The sequence below is a fragment of the Solanum verrucosum genome, unplaced genomic scaffold (assembly GCF_900185275.1).
Source record: "Solanum verrucosum unplaced genomic scaffold, falcon-dt-bn FXZP01000233.1, whole genome shotgun sequence".
Lineage (NCBI taxonomy): Eukaryota > Viridiplantae > Streptophyta > Magnoliopsida > Solanales > Solanaceae > Solanum > Solanum verrucosum.
The window spans coordinates 569,744-582,878 of NW_026019986.1; the positions used below are offsets into that span (position 1 = coordinate 569,744).

At 32.5% G+C, this 13,135-nt stretch overlaps 1 protein-coding gene across 5 annotated transcripts; it reads right to left on the reverse strand.

Annotated features, from left to right (window-relative positions):
- Positions 1 to 5,383: 5,383 nt before the first annotated feature.
- On the reverse strand, positions 5,384 to 11,849 carry LOC125818465 (isoflavone reductase homolog). Of its 5 annotated transcripts, XM_049497957.1 has the most exons (6): positions 7,291 to 7,462; positions 7,188 to 7,203; positions 6,748 to 6,882; positions 6,187 to 6,424; positions 5,784 to 5,987; positions 5,404 to 5,675 (listed from the first exon to the last, which is right to left on the reverse strand). In XM_049497957.1, exons 1-6 carry the CDS (start codon positions 7,455 to 7,457, stop codon positions 5,509 to 5,511), a joined length of 927 nt encoding a protein of 308 aa, XP_049353914.1. In that variant the 5' UTR covers positions 7,458 to 7,462; the 3' UTR covers positions 5,404 to 5,508. The 5 variants fall into 5 exon arrangements, with proteins under 5 accessions (XP_049353912.1, XP_049353911.1, XP_049353914.1 ...); XM_049497955.1 differs by lacking the exons at positions 7,188 to 7,203; positions 7,291 to 7,462 and adding an exon at positions 11,498 to 11,712 and having other exon boundaries at positions 5,384 to 5,675; XM_049497954.1 differs by lacking the exons at positions 5,784 to 5,987; positions 6,187 to 6,424; positions 6,748 to 6,882; positions 7,188 to 7,203; positions 7,291 to 7,462 and adding exons at positions 10,042 to 10,245; positions 10,387 to 10,624; positions 11,016 to 11,150; positions 11,498 to 11,712 and having other exon boundaries at positions 5,390 to 5,675.
- Between the last annotated feature and the right edge of the window lie 1,286 nt (positions 11,850 to 13,135).

Below are 13,135 nucleotides of genomic sequence, written 5' to 3' on the forward strand. Positions count from 1 at the left end.
TCTATTGTTTCTTGTTTGCTTGAATAACTAATTTACAATTGCACAATCATCCGTTGGAATCTTCATTGATATCAATAGAGTCATAAATACAAAGCATTACAAGAAAAACAAAATTTCTTATTACATCAAAATCTAAACATAGGGTACCTTACTATGACAAAGCAAAACGTAATTCTTTATTATGCCAATTCAACTAGATCAATACTTGATTCACTACTTTGGAATAGGTTGTTGATAAACATAGCAACAACACAAATCAAAACATACAAAATGATCTTCCAATATAACCTACACCTTCCAATATAACCTACACCATTATTATTGTCGATCACTTGCTCATTGATTTGTGTCTGCATCCTCAAAACTTCTTCTTCCAACTCTTTGATTTTGTTCACCAATTTTGGGAGAATAAATTTTGATCTTAGGTCGACTTCTTCTTTGTCTCTCCATCGAAAAAACTTACAATTCTTAGACTGAAATATCAAATTAGTACATTAACATCAATTAAATTCAACGAAATAAATAATAGAAGAAGAGAAATCACATACACCATAGTAGGGGCAGGACCAAAACCGCCTTCCGGGATTTGACTTCGACCAGGAAGATTGCATATGCAGTAAAACGCTATGTTTGTACCGCACAACGGCTTTGAGCATTGGGTCTGATTCTTCCATACAAAGCTTATTCAAGTCCGCGTTTGCCATTATTTACCCTAACAAAGCAAAAAAAATGATGAATTTGAAGAAAAATTTTGAACCCTAACTATGAAATCAGAGAAATTACAAGCCCTAAAGCTTCAAGCTTTTTCAAAATTGAAACTACAGTTGAATGCTTTGACAAGTAAATTCAAGTTTCAAGCTGATTTGGGAGAGAATGAAGGAATATACTGTTGGAGATTTGTCAACTATTAGAAGAATTGAGAAAAAGAGAGTTTGATTTTGGGAGAGATGAGATTATACCGTTGGAGATTTAATATAGCTGATTTGGACTCACACATGTAGTTTTCTTCAGCTTTTAACGTTATATTTTCTGTTCTTACGCGCCTAAGGGAGTTGGTCTCACCTTCTTGGACATGTCAACAAATAAGGGTGAGAAAATTAGTAAAAAAAATGTTCAGGGGGGTAATAGGACCCCCGTAAAGTATGAGTGTGTAGTTGGAAATCCGGCTATAGGTTAGGGGGGCTTTTGGCCATTTTCTCAACTTTTTTTTAATTTGTAATTTTATTTGTTATTGTGTAAGAAAGAAGTAATTAGTTTTTAGGGTATAAAAGCCCCATTAATTTTTTATGAGTATGTAATTCAACCTTTTAACTTAATAACTTTTGCTTAATCACCCTTTTATGTAATTTAAATACAATTATCAAATTAGATATTTAATTAGATATTAATTAAATGAGGTCAAAAAGTCATTACACATTCATGTAATTAAGATGATATAGTATTTAATATTTAAATAATTATATATTTTATAACATTTTATTTATAAAGGGGCAGAAATGTAATCCATTTTTAAAGTTAGGAGTGTCCCACTTTTAATATAATATAGGTAAAAGAGTCTGATATACCCCTCAACTTTGTCATTTAGAGCTGATATACCCCTCGTTATCAAAGTGGTTCATAAATACCCCTACTTATATACAAATGGCTCACATATACCATTTTCCTCTAACGGAAATGAAAAAAAAAAATTAGTTTAATTTTTTATTATTTTATAAAAATAAAAGTATAATCCCATATGAGTATATATAATCCTCCTCAAACATATTTTTTTTGACTTTTTTTTGTTTCAATGACTAATTTAGATTTATTATTTTGATGGTCAAATTTATTTATGTTTCACTTGTAAAACTTATTTATAGATGACCAAATTTTTTTCTTCAAATACAAAAATTAAATTACAATATAGACAAAAAAAAATAGTTTTAAATTATAATATAGCCACAAAAAAATAGTTTTAAATTTTTTTCTTTACACTAAGGAATGAAAGAAAAAAATAAAATAAGAATAAGAAACTCAAATAATTATAATCAAAGAAGTCAAAAAATAATTTATGTATGAAAAAGATTAAAATATACCTTGAACTTTGCTAGAAGAATCATATATACCCCTCAATAATTTTTAGACCAACCTACAAAAATGACTATAGTTGTAGGGTTATTGAAGTTCAATAGCTATAAGTATGCTATTTATAAAAAATGACTACATTTTATGTCTTAATCTTGCTGTATATTTATATATTTTTTCAATTTTTTTATTTATACAATTATAATTACAATGCACTAAATAAGGTAATCTCTTGTTATAGTGACTGAATGCCCCCTAATTACGTTTCTAAAACTCTCAACTTTCCATAATTAAATTAAAAACTAATGATTACGTCCCTATCCGCTTGGATTCCAACTAATACTTAATTAATAACTAATATTAAATTAACAACTAATTTTACCTTATGAATACACCTATATCATATAGGAGTGCCCATGTTATTAAACAAAATTTAGATACAGTGGACAATTCAGAATTAAGAAAATGGAAAATAATACAAAGTGAGTATCCAAGTATATAAGTATATTACTGTAAAAAATATTGAAACACCAACAAAACTCAATCTTTTTTTCTCATGTTTACTATTTTTTACAAATATATATATATATATATATATATATATATATAAAATTGATAACTCAAGTATTTGTTTATACAAAAATAATGTAATTATGTATCAAAATATACTTGTATTACCTGGTCAACCTTTCAACTTGTGTTAATATTTCAATACATTGGGACAATCCAAAAAAAAATGACAAGTGGATATAATACAATACAAGTATCCAAATATATATGTATTTCACTATATAAAAAAATGAAAATCAGACAATCCTCAAACTCTTTTTGCTCACGTTCTTCATGTAATACATATGAATACAACTAATGAACTCATCAACCTTTCAACAAGATGTATACAAATACAAATTTCATATAAACGAGAAAAAATGCAAATAGAGGATATTTGATGAAGATATGTCACGAAAATTGCTCATGAAAATCAAGTAAAGAATTGTGAATTGGAAGAAAATTGGAGAAAAAAATTGGTGATATTGAAAGAGAAATAGCACAGAGGGTAAACATGGGAGTAAAGCACCGTAAAGCATGTTTGACTAGTATTAATTAGGCATGTAAAATTATCTTTGCTATTTAATGAATATTTATATTCATATATAATCTTTTTTTAAATAAAAAAAAACAGATTATGAGTGTAATATTAACTTTGCTATTTAACATTTAATTATATCCATAAAACATAAAAAGAATGAACTATAGCCGTTTACCTTAAATATATATTGATGTTTTGCTATATTCTGTAGTTTTTCCTAATTTTTAAGAAAGTTAAAAGTCAAAAATACAAATTTAAAACTAATTTTTTCACTTCCGTTAAATGAAGGGTATATGTGAGCTTATTTTGTAACGGTAGGGGTATATGTGAGCCGTTTGTATAACGGTAAGGGTATTTATGAGCCACTTTGATAACAAGAGGCATATCAGCTCCAAATGACAAAGTTGAGGATATATCAGACCCGTTTCCCTATAATATATTATATATATGATGTACAACTCCAAAAGCCAACTCTATCAACCATTATTACGGCTATGAGTACTATGATGATAAAGAACAAGTCGTATTAATTAGACGATGAAGAAACTTGTAAAAAGATTTTTTGCATGAACATACATTTTCATGTCGAATTCATACACGTCATAACTTTACTTCAGCCCGCACCCCTATGACACTACAACAAGGGTAATCTTAAGCAACAAATAAGAATAGAAATTGTTGCGATACGACGAACGATGCAAATTTCCGTCATAAATTATTATTTGTGGCTTATCAATGTTAGAATTAAAAAGAAGAAAGTATCAACGTAGTTCAACCACTGCGGCCACAGCATCAACAGAGTTATATCAAAATGGCAAGCTCGCGACGCAGAGCAATTTTGTTAAAGACTCGGGATGAAATTATAAACATATTGTATAGGGATGATTTAAGGTTCTAAGCTCTAGTTGGGTGTCCCATGAAAAATAAGATAAAACGCGAAAAAGATGAGTTTATTAACTTTCCACCAATCTAGGGGGCCTCTGCTATGTAGTCTCGCAAAAATACAAATATCTCTTTATTTTGAAGTTGTATGGACAAATAAAGATGAAACTACTTGTAGGCCTTCGATTTGAAACTACACCTTATATGAACTTACATGAAAACTTAACTCGACTTTGTGCTAGAGGTTCCTCCTGATCTTTACTCACATCCAATACACTTCTCACACTTAGAAATTGACCTTTACATCTAGGAACAGTAAAAGTTTCATTCAGTTCCGTCTGACTACATATGTAGGATGGTTCCAATGTTAGAGCATATTGGGATTAACTTAAGCTAAAATAACTTTTAAGCAGTTTTATAGAATTTGGATAAGTTAAAAAGTGCTCATAAACACTTAGTTTAAGCTAAAATTACAATAATAAGTCAAAATTGAAAAATCAATCCAAACAGGCTCTTAGCCAAAAGTTCGAGGTGTACAGGTTCACATTGTAGAAATCCAGACAAGACAAGACAAGGGGACATGGTTCAGAATAATCAAAACATAGGTGAAGAAGCAGTTAATTTTTTCAAGTATCAGTTCATAGAGACAGTAAAATCACTAACTTTAAGGGCTAATTTTTTCAAGAAGCAGTTAATTTTTTCAATTATCCTTTTAGTTATTTGGTTATGCATCTTATTTGATTGTACTTAGATTGCCACAAAAGCTATTAACCCAAAAATTCACAGTAAAATGATCTCCAAGTGACCAACACATAAGTAATTACAAATGTTTTGAGAATAGAACTATCACGCCCTGAGACTACCCCTAGACGTGACACGGTGCTTAGAGCCACAAGTGACCCCAAGCTAACCTCATGGCATAGCATGACACCAAGAATAGCAAAATCAACATAAAAATGAGATGTAAATGCAGAAGCTAAAACTGAGAAATATCGGAATAAGCCCATAATACTCAAAGAGTCTATAGACAACATAACATGGCAGAAACTAAACCGACTGTCTGAAAGCCTCTGCTAGCATTAGTTGCTAGGACAAATCCCTAGCTAACTCTAACATGTCTGAAAACTGGAAGTAATGACTGAAAGGAAATCATTAGTGGCGTCCTTGAGGAGATGAGGACTCACCAACAGTGGTGCAAGCTGATACAAATAACACTAACCGCGAGCTAGATATGGAGCGCCAGAACCTATATTATAAAACAGTATCAGCTAAAAAATATGCGATCAATACTTGGAATGTACTGAGTATGAAGGAATTCATGATAGAAAAAGGAAGAAATACCAAAGAGTAAACGGAGAATTTAAAGTGTAGAAATATCTCAAATGGTTTACATCTGAAAACAACTAATGTAACATCATAGAAAGGAAAGGAACCCCTTTACCTTATGCTTAGTAGGAAGGAATTCTAAATTTTCAGACATACTGGTTGAGAATCTCATCTACCGGTGTATATTTAACATCAGGATAAACCTCTGATGCCTCTACTCCAAATGATGAGTCAATTTCAAAATTAGTGTGGTCACCCTTCACAAAAGCAGCGTGACAAATCGATAATAGCACATTCAATGGAACCGAGGCTTCTGCAAGAAATACAATTACATCAAGACGACTTAAGTTTATGTTGACTGAGAAAATATCACTTAGATGAGCTAATTAAAGTGAAGATCAAGAGCACAAGGCCTTTATACCTTGTATGTTCTTGAGAACTAGTTCCTCTGGTACATATATTCTTTCAAGATTCTTTCCAGTTTTCTTCTCCCACAAGGATACCAACTCATTTAATGTAATTATATTGTGTGGAGGCTTGATGTAAAGGAATTTGTTAAGTGTTTTTGGATCATCGACAGCCTTTATGGTATAGGTACCAATGTCTTCTTCCTTGTTAAAAACAGCTGTAGATACAAAAGGAGTTCAATGACTGTAGGAAAATGTGTCTTTCAGCTACTACTAGATGATTGACTGATGCTTCACGCATTGAACAAATAAATTATCCAATTAATGGGAAATTTAACATTTACGATTTCAAGGAAATATCTACTTTATTGCACCGTGTTTTTTCATATGAAAAACTTGTTGCAAATCTGAGTTTACCTTTAGTATTGCCATCTCCTAAGATGACAACTTTATCTTTAGGAGGACCTACAGGTCCAGACTGTGCCAAATTTGGAAGAAAATAACCAGCAAAAAAGAAGTTGACCACATAAGTGAATGGTATTCCTTCAGCCTCAACAATGCGGCGAAATTGAGCTTTAGTATTATACGTTGTTTTAGCAGGCTCGACAGCATGGACACAATCTACATCATTTCCAAATTCAGAGGGAAAGAATCTCTGTAAACAAGAGGCATTAAGAAGAAGTTATTTTGCTAACTCAACCAATATTTACTGAATCAGTTGCAGAGCAGCAGAGGATAGAACTTTCCATGTATCTGAAAAAGTATCCCACAACAATATTTATCAAACAGTAAATAAAGCTCATAATTAGTCATATTACTCATAAAGTAGATAATCAGAATAATCGCGATTTAAAGTATGTGGACTTGGCTTGAGAAGAAGGCAATGAGTGCAGTAAAACAACACAAACGATACAGGAAAAAGCCAACCTCACCTCTTGTTATCTCAACTTTACATAAAAGTGTGACAAATTGATTTACCTTGACATTACCAGCTTCTTTGATAGCAGCAATAATCTTGACCTGATCAGCTAAAAGGGCATGACCTACCGTAGAAATCACAACATCCACTTGCTTTATCGCCTTCACCAAACTCTCATGATCATATAAATCTCCCTACATTTAACCACCAATTATTACAAACGCAATTATCATTCTCCCAAAACCAGTCACACAATGAAAAAAAACTAACAAATCAAAGTGAGGAAATAAAAAAAAATTACAATTCCGGAAAATTCAACATAAACGAGCTGTTTTCACTTTTTACCCCAAATCACTCAAAAAATTCAAATACAACTCAAATAGAATCATTTTTTTCACTTTGAAAACAAAAACTACTTTTTCGATTTTTCATGACCAAAGGCCTCTTTAGCTATAAATCCTAAATCAATGTCTGAATTGAAAAAAAAAATGATACATACATGAAGGAAGGTGACACCAAAACTCTTTTTTTTTTTTTTTACCGTGGTTTCCGGGCATCGCTTTGCGAACCCGACTAGCTGTACCCACCGGGTCCCGCTGACGCCAAAACTCTTGAAAGTATCGATGAGTTTGGTTTTGGTAGGATCGGAAAGAGTGGATTCTCTGACAAAGACAAATGTATGGTGACCAGCTTTAGCACTAGCTTCGACGATGAACTTTCCGATGTAACCAGTACCGCCGATGAACAGAATCTTACTTTTTCCGGCCATTGAATTCTAAATTGGTAAAAAACTTTGATAAATGCCAGTAGTCATTAGACAGAGAAATATTATGGAGTTAGATTACGAAAATACCCTCTTACTTTGAATGAATTACAGAAATGTATGTCGTGAGTTAGTTAGGGAGTTCATGAATCTGTCAAAGTTCAGCTTTCAAATGCTTCATTTTAGGCTTTTGATCCAAATTTATATAATTAAAGAATGTGACATATTTTAACTGGTTAATTAACTTATGTACGTAATGGACATTTGATAACACAAGCAAAAAGAAATCAAAATTGAAACCAACAGTATTATTAGAAATACTTTATCATGTGTTTAGATGCTCAATTGAAACAAGTTATAATTTAAGCTAAATAAAATTGGTTGGGCAAACTTTTAAGACTGTTAATATGTTAAGCCTAGATGTTATGCTCTTCATATCAATGTATTAACCTAGATGTTAAGCCCTTCGTATCATCATCATCCATTCATTCATTTCAAATACGGGACTATCTTTTTACGTGATAGAGAAGTAACTAGAGAGGTATTAGAGGTCTCAAGGGATAGCACAAATGGGCATAAAGGGGATTGATTGTGGGATGAAGAGGTCTAAATAAAAGAGGAAGCCAAGAAGGTTACTTATATGGCGTTAGTGAAAAGCTTAGATGAGGAGGACAAGGGGAGAATAGTCTATAGAGAGAGGTATAAGGTGATGAGGAGGACAAGGGGAGAATAGTCTATAGAGAGAGGTATAAGGTGACGAAGAGGGAAGGGAAGCTAGCGCTCACCGGTTGTAACACTATATATAGTATATTCACGTGTTGTGAAACTAGGGTCAATACCAATAGAGAGAAAAAAAGCTTATCCATTTAAACCTTTGATTAATAGAGTTACTCAATATCTATACTGGTCGAAGGCAATATATAATCAATGAAATAGTCGAGGTGCAAGCAAGTTATCTACAACCATTGTTTAAAAAGTATATACCACTAGAATTAGAAAAAAATAGTTGAGAATAAAGAAACTTTTCCAAAATAGAATATAGGAACATCACAAATGTTTTACATCACAAATTTTCACAAATACTGATTGAGTATCTCATGTACTGAGGTACGTATATTTAACATCAGGATAAACCTCTAACACCTCTACTCCAAATAGTATGTTTTGGAAGTAGTATTTAACATCAAAGGTCCAAAGCTTGAGCACTTTTGCTAACAAGATCATTTCTAGGATGCTATATGAGAACTAGTTAATTATCTGTCTGGGCTCATCTTAAGGAATCAAACTGGTTTAGTCAAATTTTCAAAGGAAGAAACATCACAGAGAAGGTCCTAGTGACTCAAAAAATCATAAGAGACACTAATTAGAAAAACAATTTTCATAATGTGGTGGTAAAATTGGATATGGCTAAAGCTTATGATAGAGTGTCACATATATCATAAATTACAAGAAAAGTTATTAATATTATAAAGCTAAACTTAAGGGGAGGATTATCATTTTAGTTATTTTGTTATACATCTCATTTGATTGACTTTGTTGGGAAAATAAACCTAACTAACTTTAAGGGGTAATTTGCTGTACTTAGATGGCCAAAAAAGTTATTAACCCAAGAAATTGCAGTAAAATGATCTCCAATTAGTGACCAACTCACAAGTAATTACATATGTTTTGAGAATATAATTGTCATGCCCCGAGGCTACTCCTAAACGCGACACGATGCTTTGAGCCACAAGTGACCCCTAGCTAACCACATGACATAGCATGATACTAAGAATAACAAAATCAACACAAAACTGAGATGTACATGCGGAAGCTAAAACTGAGAAATATCGAAATAAGCCCATAATACTCAAAAGAGTCTAATATCTGAGAGACAACATAACATGGCTGAAACTTAACCGACTGTCTGAAAGTCCCTACTAACATGAGTTGCTAGGACAAACCCCTAGCTAACTCTAACATGTTTGAAAACTAAAAGTAATGACTGAACGGAAATCATAAGTGGTGTCCTCGAGGAGATGAGGACTCACAAACAGTGGTGAAAGCTGATACTAATAGCACTAATCGTGAGCTGGGTATTGAGCATCAGAACCTATATTATAAAACAATATAGGCAAAAAAGTGTGCAGTCAATACTTGGAATGTACTGAGTATGAAGGAATACATAATAGAAAAGGTAGAAATACCAAAGAGTAAACAAGAATTTAAAGTGAAGATATATCTCAAATGGTTTACATCTGAAAACAACTAATGTAACATCATAGAAAAGGCAGGAAGCTCCTTACCTTATGCTTAATATGAAGGAACTCTATATTTTCAGACATACTGGTTGAGAATCTCATCTACCGGCGTATATTTAACATCAGGATAAACCTCTGATGCCTCTACTCCAAATGATGGGTCAATTTCAAAATTAGTGTGGTCACCCTTCACAAAAGCAGTGTGATAGATCGATAATCCCACACTCAATGGAACCGAGGCTTCTGCAAGAAATACAATTACATTGAAACCACTTTAGTTTATGTTGACTGATAAAAATATCACTTAGATGGTCTAATCAAAGTGAAGATCAAGAACACAACGCCTTTACCTTGTATGTTCTTGAGAACTTGTTCCTCTGGTACATATATTCTTTCAAGGTTCTTTCCAGTTTTCTTCTCCCACAAGGATACCAGCTCGTTTAACGTAATTATACTGTGTGGAGGTTTGATGTAGAGGATTTTGTTAAGTGTTTTTGGATCATCAACAGCCTTTATGGTATAGGTACCAATGTCTTCTTCCTTGTTAAAAACAGCTGTAGATACAAAAGGAGTTCAATGACTGTAGGAAAATGTGTCTTTCAGTTACTACTAGATGATAGATGCTTTCAAGGAAATATGTACTTTACTGGAAAGTGTTTTTTCATATGAAAAACTTGTACCAAATCTGTGTTTACCTTTAGTATTGCCATCTCCTAAGATGACAACTTTGTCGTTGGGAGGACCTGCAGCTCCAGGCTGTGCCAAATTTGGAAGAGAATAACCAGCAAAAAAGAAAGTGGTCACATAAGTGAATGGTATTCCTTCAGCCTCAACAACGCGACGAATTTGAGCTTTAGTATTAAATGCTGTTTTAGCAGGCTCAACTGCATGGACACGATCTACATCGTTCCCAAATTCAGAGGGAAAGAATCTCTGAAAGTAAGAGAGGCATTTAGAAGAAGTTATTTTTCTAATTCAAACCAATATATACTGAATCAGTTGCAGAAGATAGAACATTCCATATATCTGGAGAAAAAAAAAAACGCAACAATATTTATCAAACAGTAAATAAAACTCATAATTAGTCATATTGCTCATATATACACAGATTGAGAAAAAGAAAACAAAGAACACATTCTGCCTCAATTAAATTACTGCAATCTTCAAAAGAATCAGAATTTTCACAGCAAAGGCTAGCAGATCCCGAAATTAAGCAATTCCAAGCACTATAATTTAAAACAACACAAAAGATACAGGGAAAAATCAATCTCACCTCCTGTTATCTCAATTTTACATAAACAAAAGTTGAAACCAATAAATTTACCTTGACATTGCCAGCTTCTTTGATAGCAGCAATTAGCTTGACCTGATCAGCTAAAAGGGCATGACCTACTGTAGAAATCACAACATCCACTTGTTTTATCGCCTTCACCAAACTCTCATGATCATATAAATCTCCCTGCATTTAACCACCAATTATTACCAACTCAAATTTATCATTCTCCCAAAATCGCACAATGAAAAAAACTAGCAAATCAAAGTGAGAATAAATCAAAAAAATAAAAAATAATTACAATTCCAGAAAATTCAACTTGATGGAATTTTCAGAAATTTGAAAAACACATACAATCTGTTTTCACTTTTTTTACTCCAAATCACTCACAAAATTCAAATACAACTACAATTTTCAAATATCATTTTTCCGCTTGGAAAACAAAAACTACTTTATCAAAGCATGACCAAATGTCTTCTTTAACTTTAAATCCTAAATCAATGTCTAAATTGAAAAAAAAAAATGTTACATACATGGAGGAAGGTGACGCCAAAACTTTTGAAAGTATCGATGAGTTTGGTTTTGATAGGATTGGAAAGAGTGGATTCTCTAACCAAGACAAATGTGTCGTGGCCAGCTTTAGCACTAGCTTCGACGATGAACTTTCCGATGTAACCAGTACCGCCGATGAACAGAATCTTACTTTTTCCGGCCATTGATTTCTAAAACTGGTAAAAAGCTTTGATGAGAGAGAGGAGTAGAGAGCCAATTATTACTTCTAACACTCAAAATGGCACGCTTTTATAATTGCCAGTAGTCATTAGACACAGAAATATTAGGTATTTAGATTACTTTGAATGAATTACAGAAATGTATGCAGTCAGCTTGTTGGAGTTGTTCATGAATCTGTCCAAGTTCAGAAAAAATAGATTTTAGGGCTTAATACATTGCAAACTTGCTAGTAAGGATGTCTGGATTAACTTAGTTTTAGATATTTTGAATTTTAAGCAATTTTTAAATTTCTAGAAGAGTGACAAAAAAAAGAAAAAAATTAAAAGTCAAAAGTAGGTGATCACTTAAAAAAATTTCATCCACACACCTCCTAAATTTTATTTAGACAGATATTTCAATTAAATATTTGAATATATGATAAAGTTCGTTTCCACTAGATATCTTCAATTCAAATTTTGGAGTTTTTTTTAACATGATTTCAAATGTTCATTATAGCTTATTGAGATTGAGACCAATTTATATAATTAAAAAATGTGACATATTTTAAGTGGTTAACTTATCTACATAATTGATATTAAAGAATACACGCAAAAGAATCAAAAGTTGAATCGAAAGTGTTATTAGGAGCACTTTGTCAGGTGCTTGGTCAGATGTTCAATTGAAACATGTCATAATTCAAGAGTCTAATTTTATTTTATTTTACAAATTTGAAAGATTGTCAATATGTTAAGCCTAGATGTTAAGCTCTTCATCTCATCATCATTCATGTTATTGATGTATTAAGCCTGGATGTCAAGCTCTTCATATCATCATCATCATCCATAATGTTTCCTCTTCCCAACCTTGAACCTCCTAATTGATACTTTGCCAATAGAGTATCTTCTACCATACCTGGGATGAGAACAAACAGCGAAAGAATAAATGATTATGGCTCTCATCTTCAGCTCCACATAGTACACATTAGACATCTTCCACACACACCCATGTTGCTAATCGATCCCTTGTGAGTAACCTACTTTGTAATGCTAAGTATAAGATGAAAATCCACTTAGGACAAGCTGCATTGTTACAAGTCTCCTCCATTCCACCTTCTGGTAGTATCCTCCAAGAGTTTTATGGAGGTTTTTTTTTATAGAGAATTTGTCAATCTATTTGACATAATCCTTATTCCAGCCAATAATCTCCATTTCTTTATGCATATGGAGTATCTTCCTCACCATCCATGAAGCTTGAGGTGCTAGGACACCCCACAAAGTCTTGTTTTCCATAATAAATGTGAATCCACTTCACCCATAGTCTATCTTTTTTAGTGCTCAAATTACATAGTAACTTGTTTATTGCAGCTTTATTCCATGTTTGGATATCCAATAAATCAAGTCCCCCTGCAGTTTTAGGGCTACATAGTTGGTCCCATGCAATTAGTGCCTTCCTGGATGCAT

Excerpts from the sequence above, each read along its gene's own strand:
- LOC125818465 (XM_049497955.1), bottom strand. The coding sequence starts at position 11,680 with ATGGCCGGAAAAAGTAAGATTCTGTTCATCGGCGGTACTGGTTACATC. Across the intron at positions 6,883-11,497 it reads TTGGCGTCACCTTCCTCCAT|GGAGATTTATATGATCATGA; the intron begins GTATGTAACATT and ends GGTTAAATGTAG. Across the intron at positions 5,676-5,783 it reads AGTTCTCAAGAACATACAAG|AAGCCTCGGTTCCATTGAAT; the intron begins GTATAAAGGCCT and ends TATTTCTTGCAG.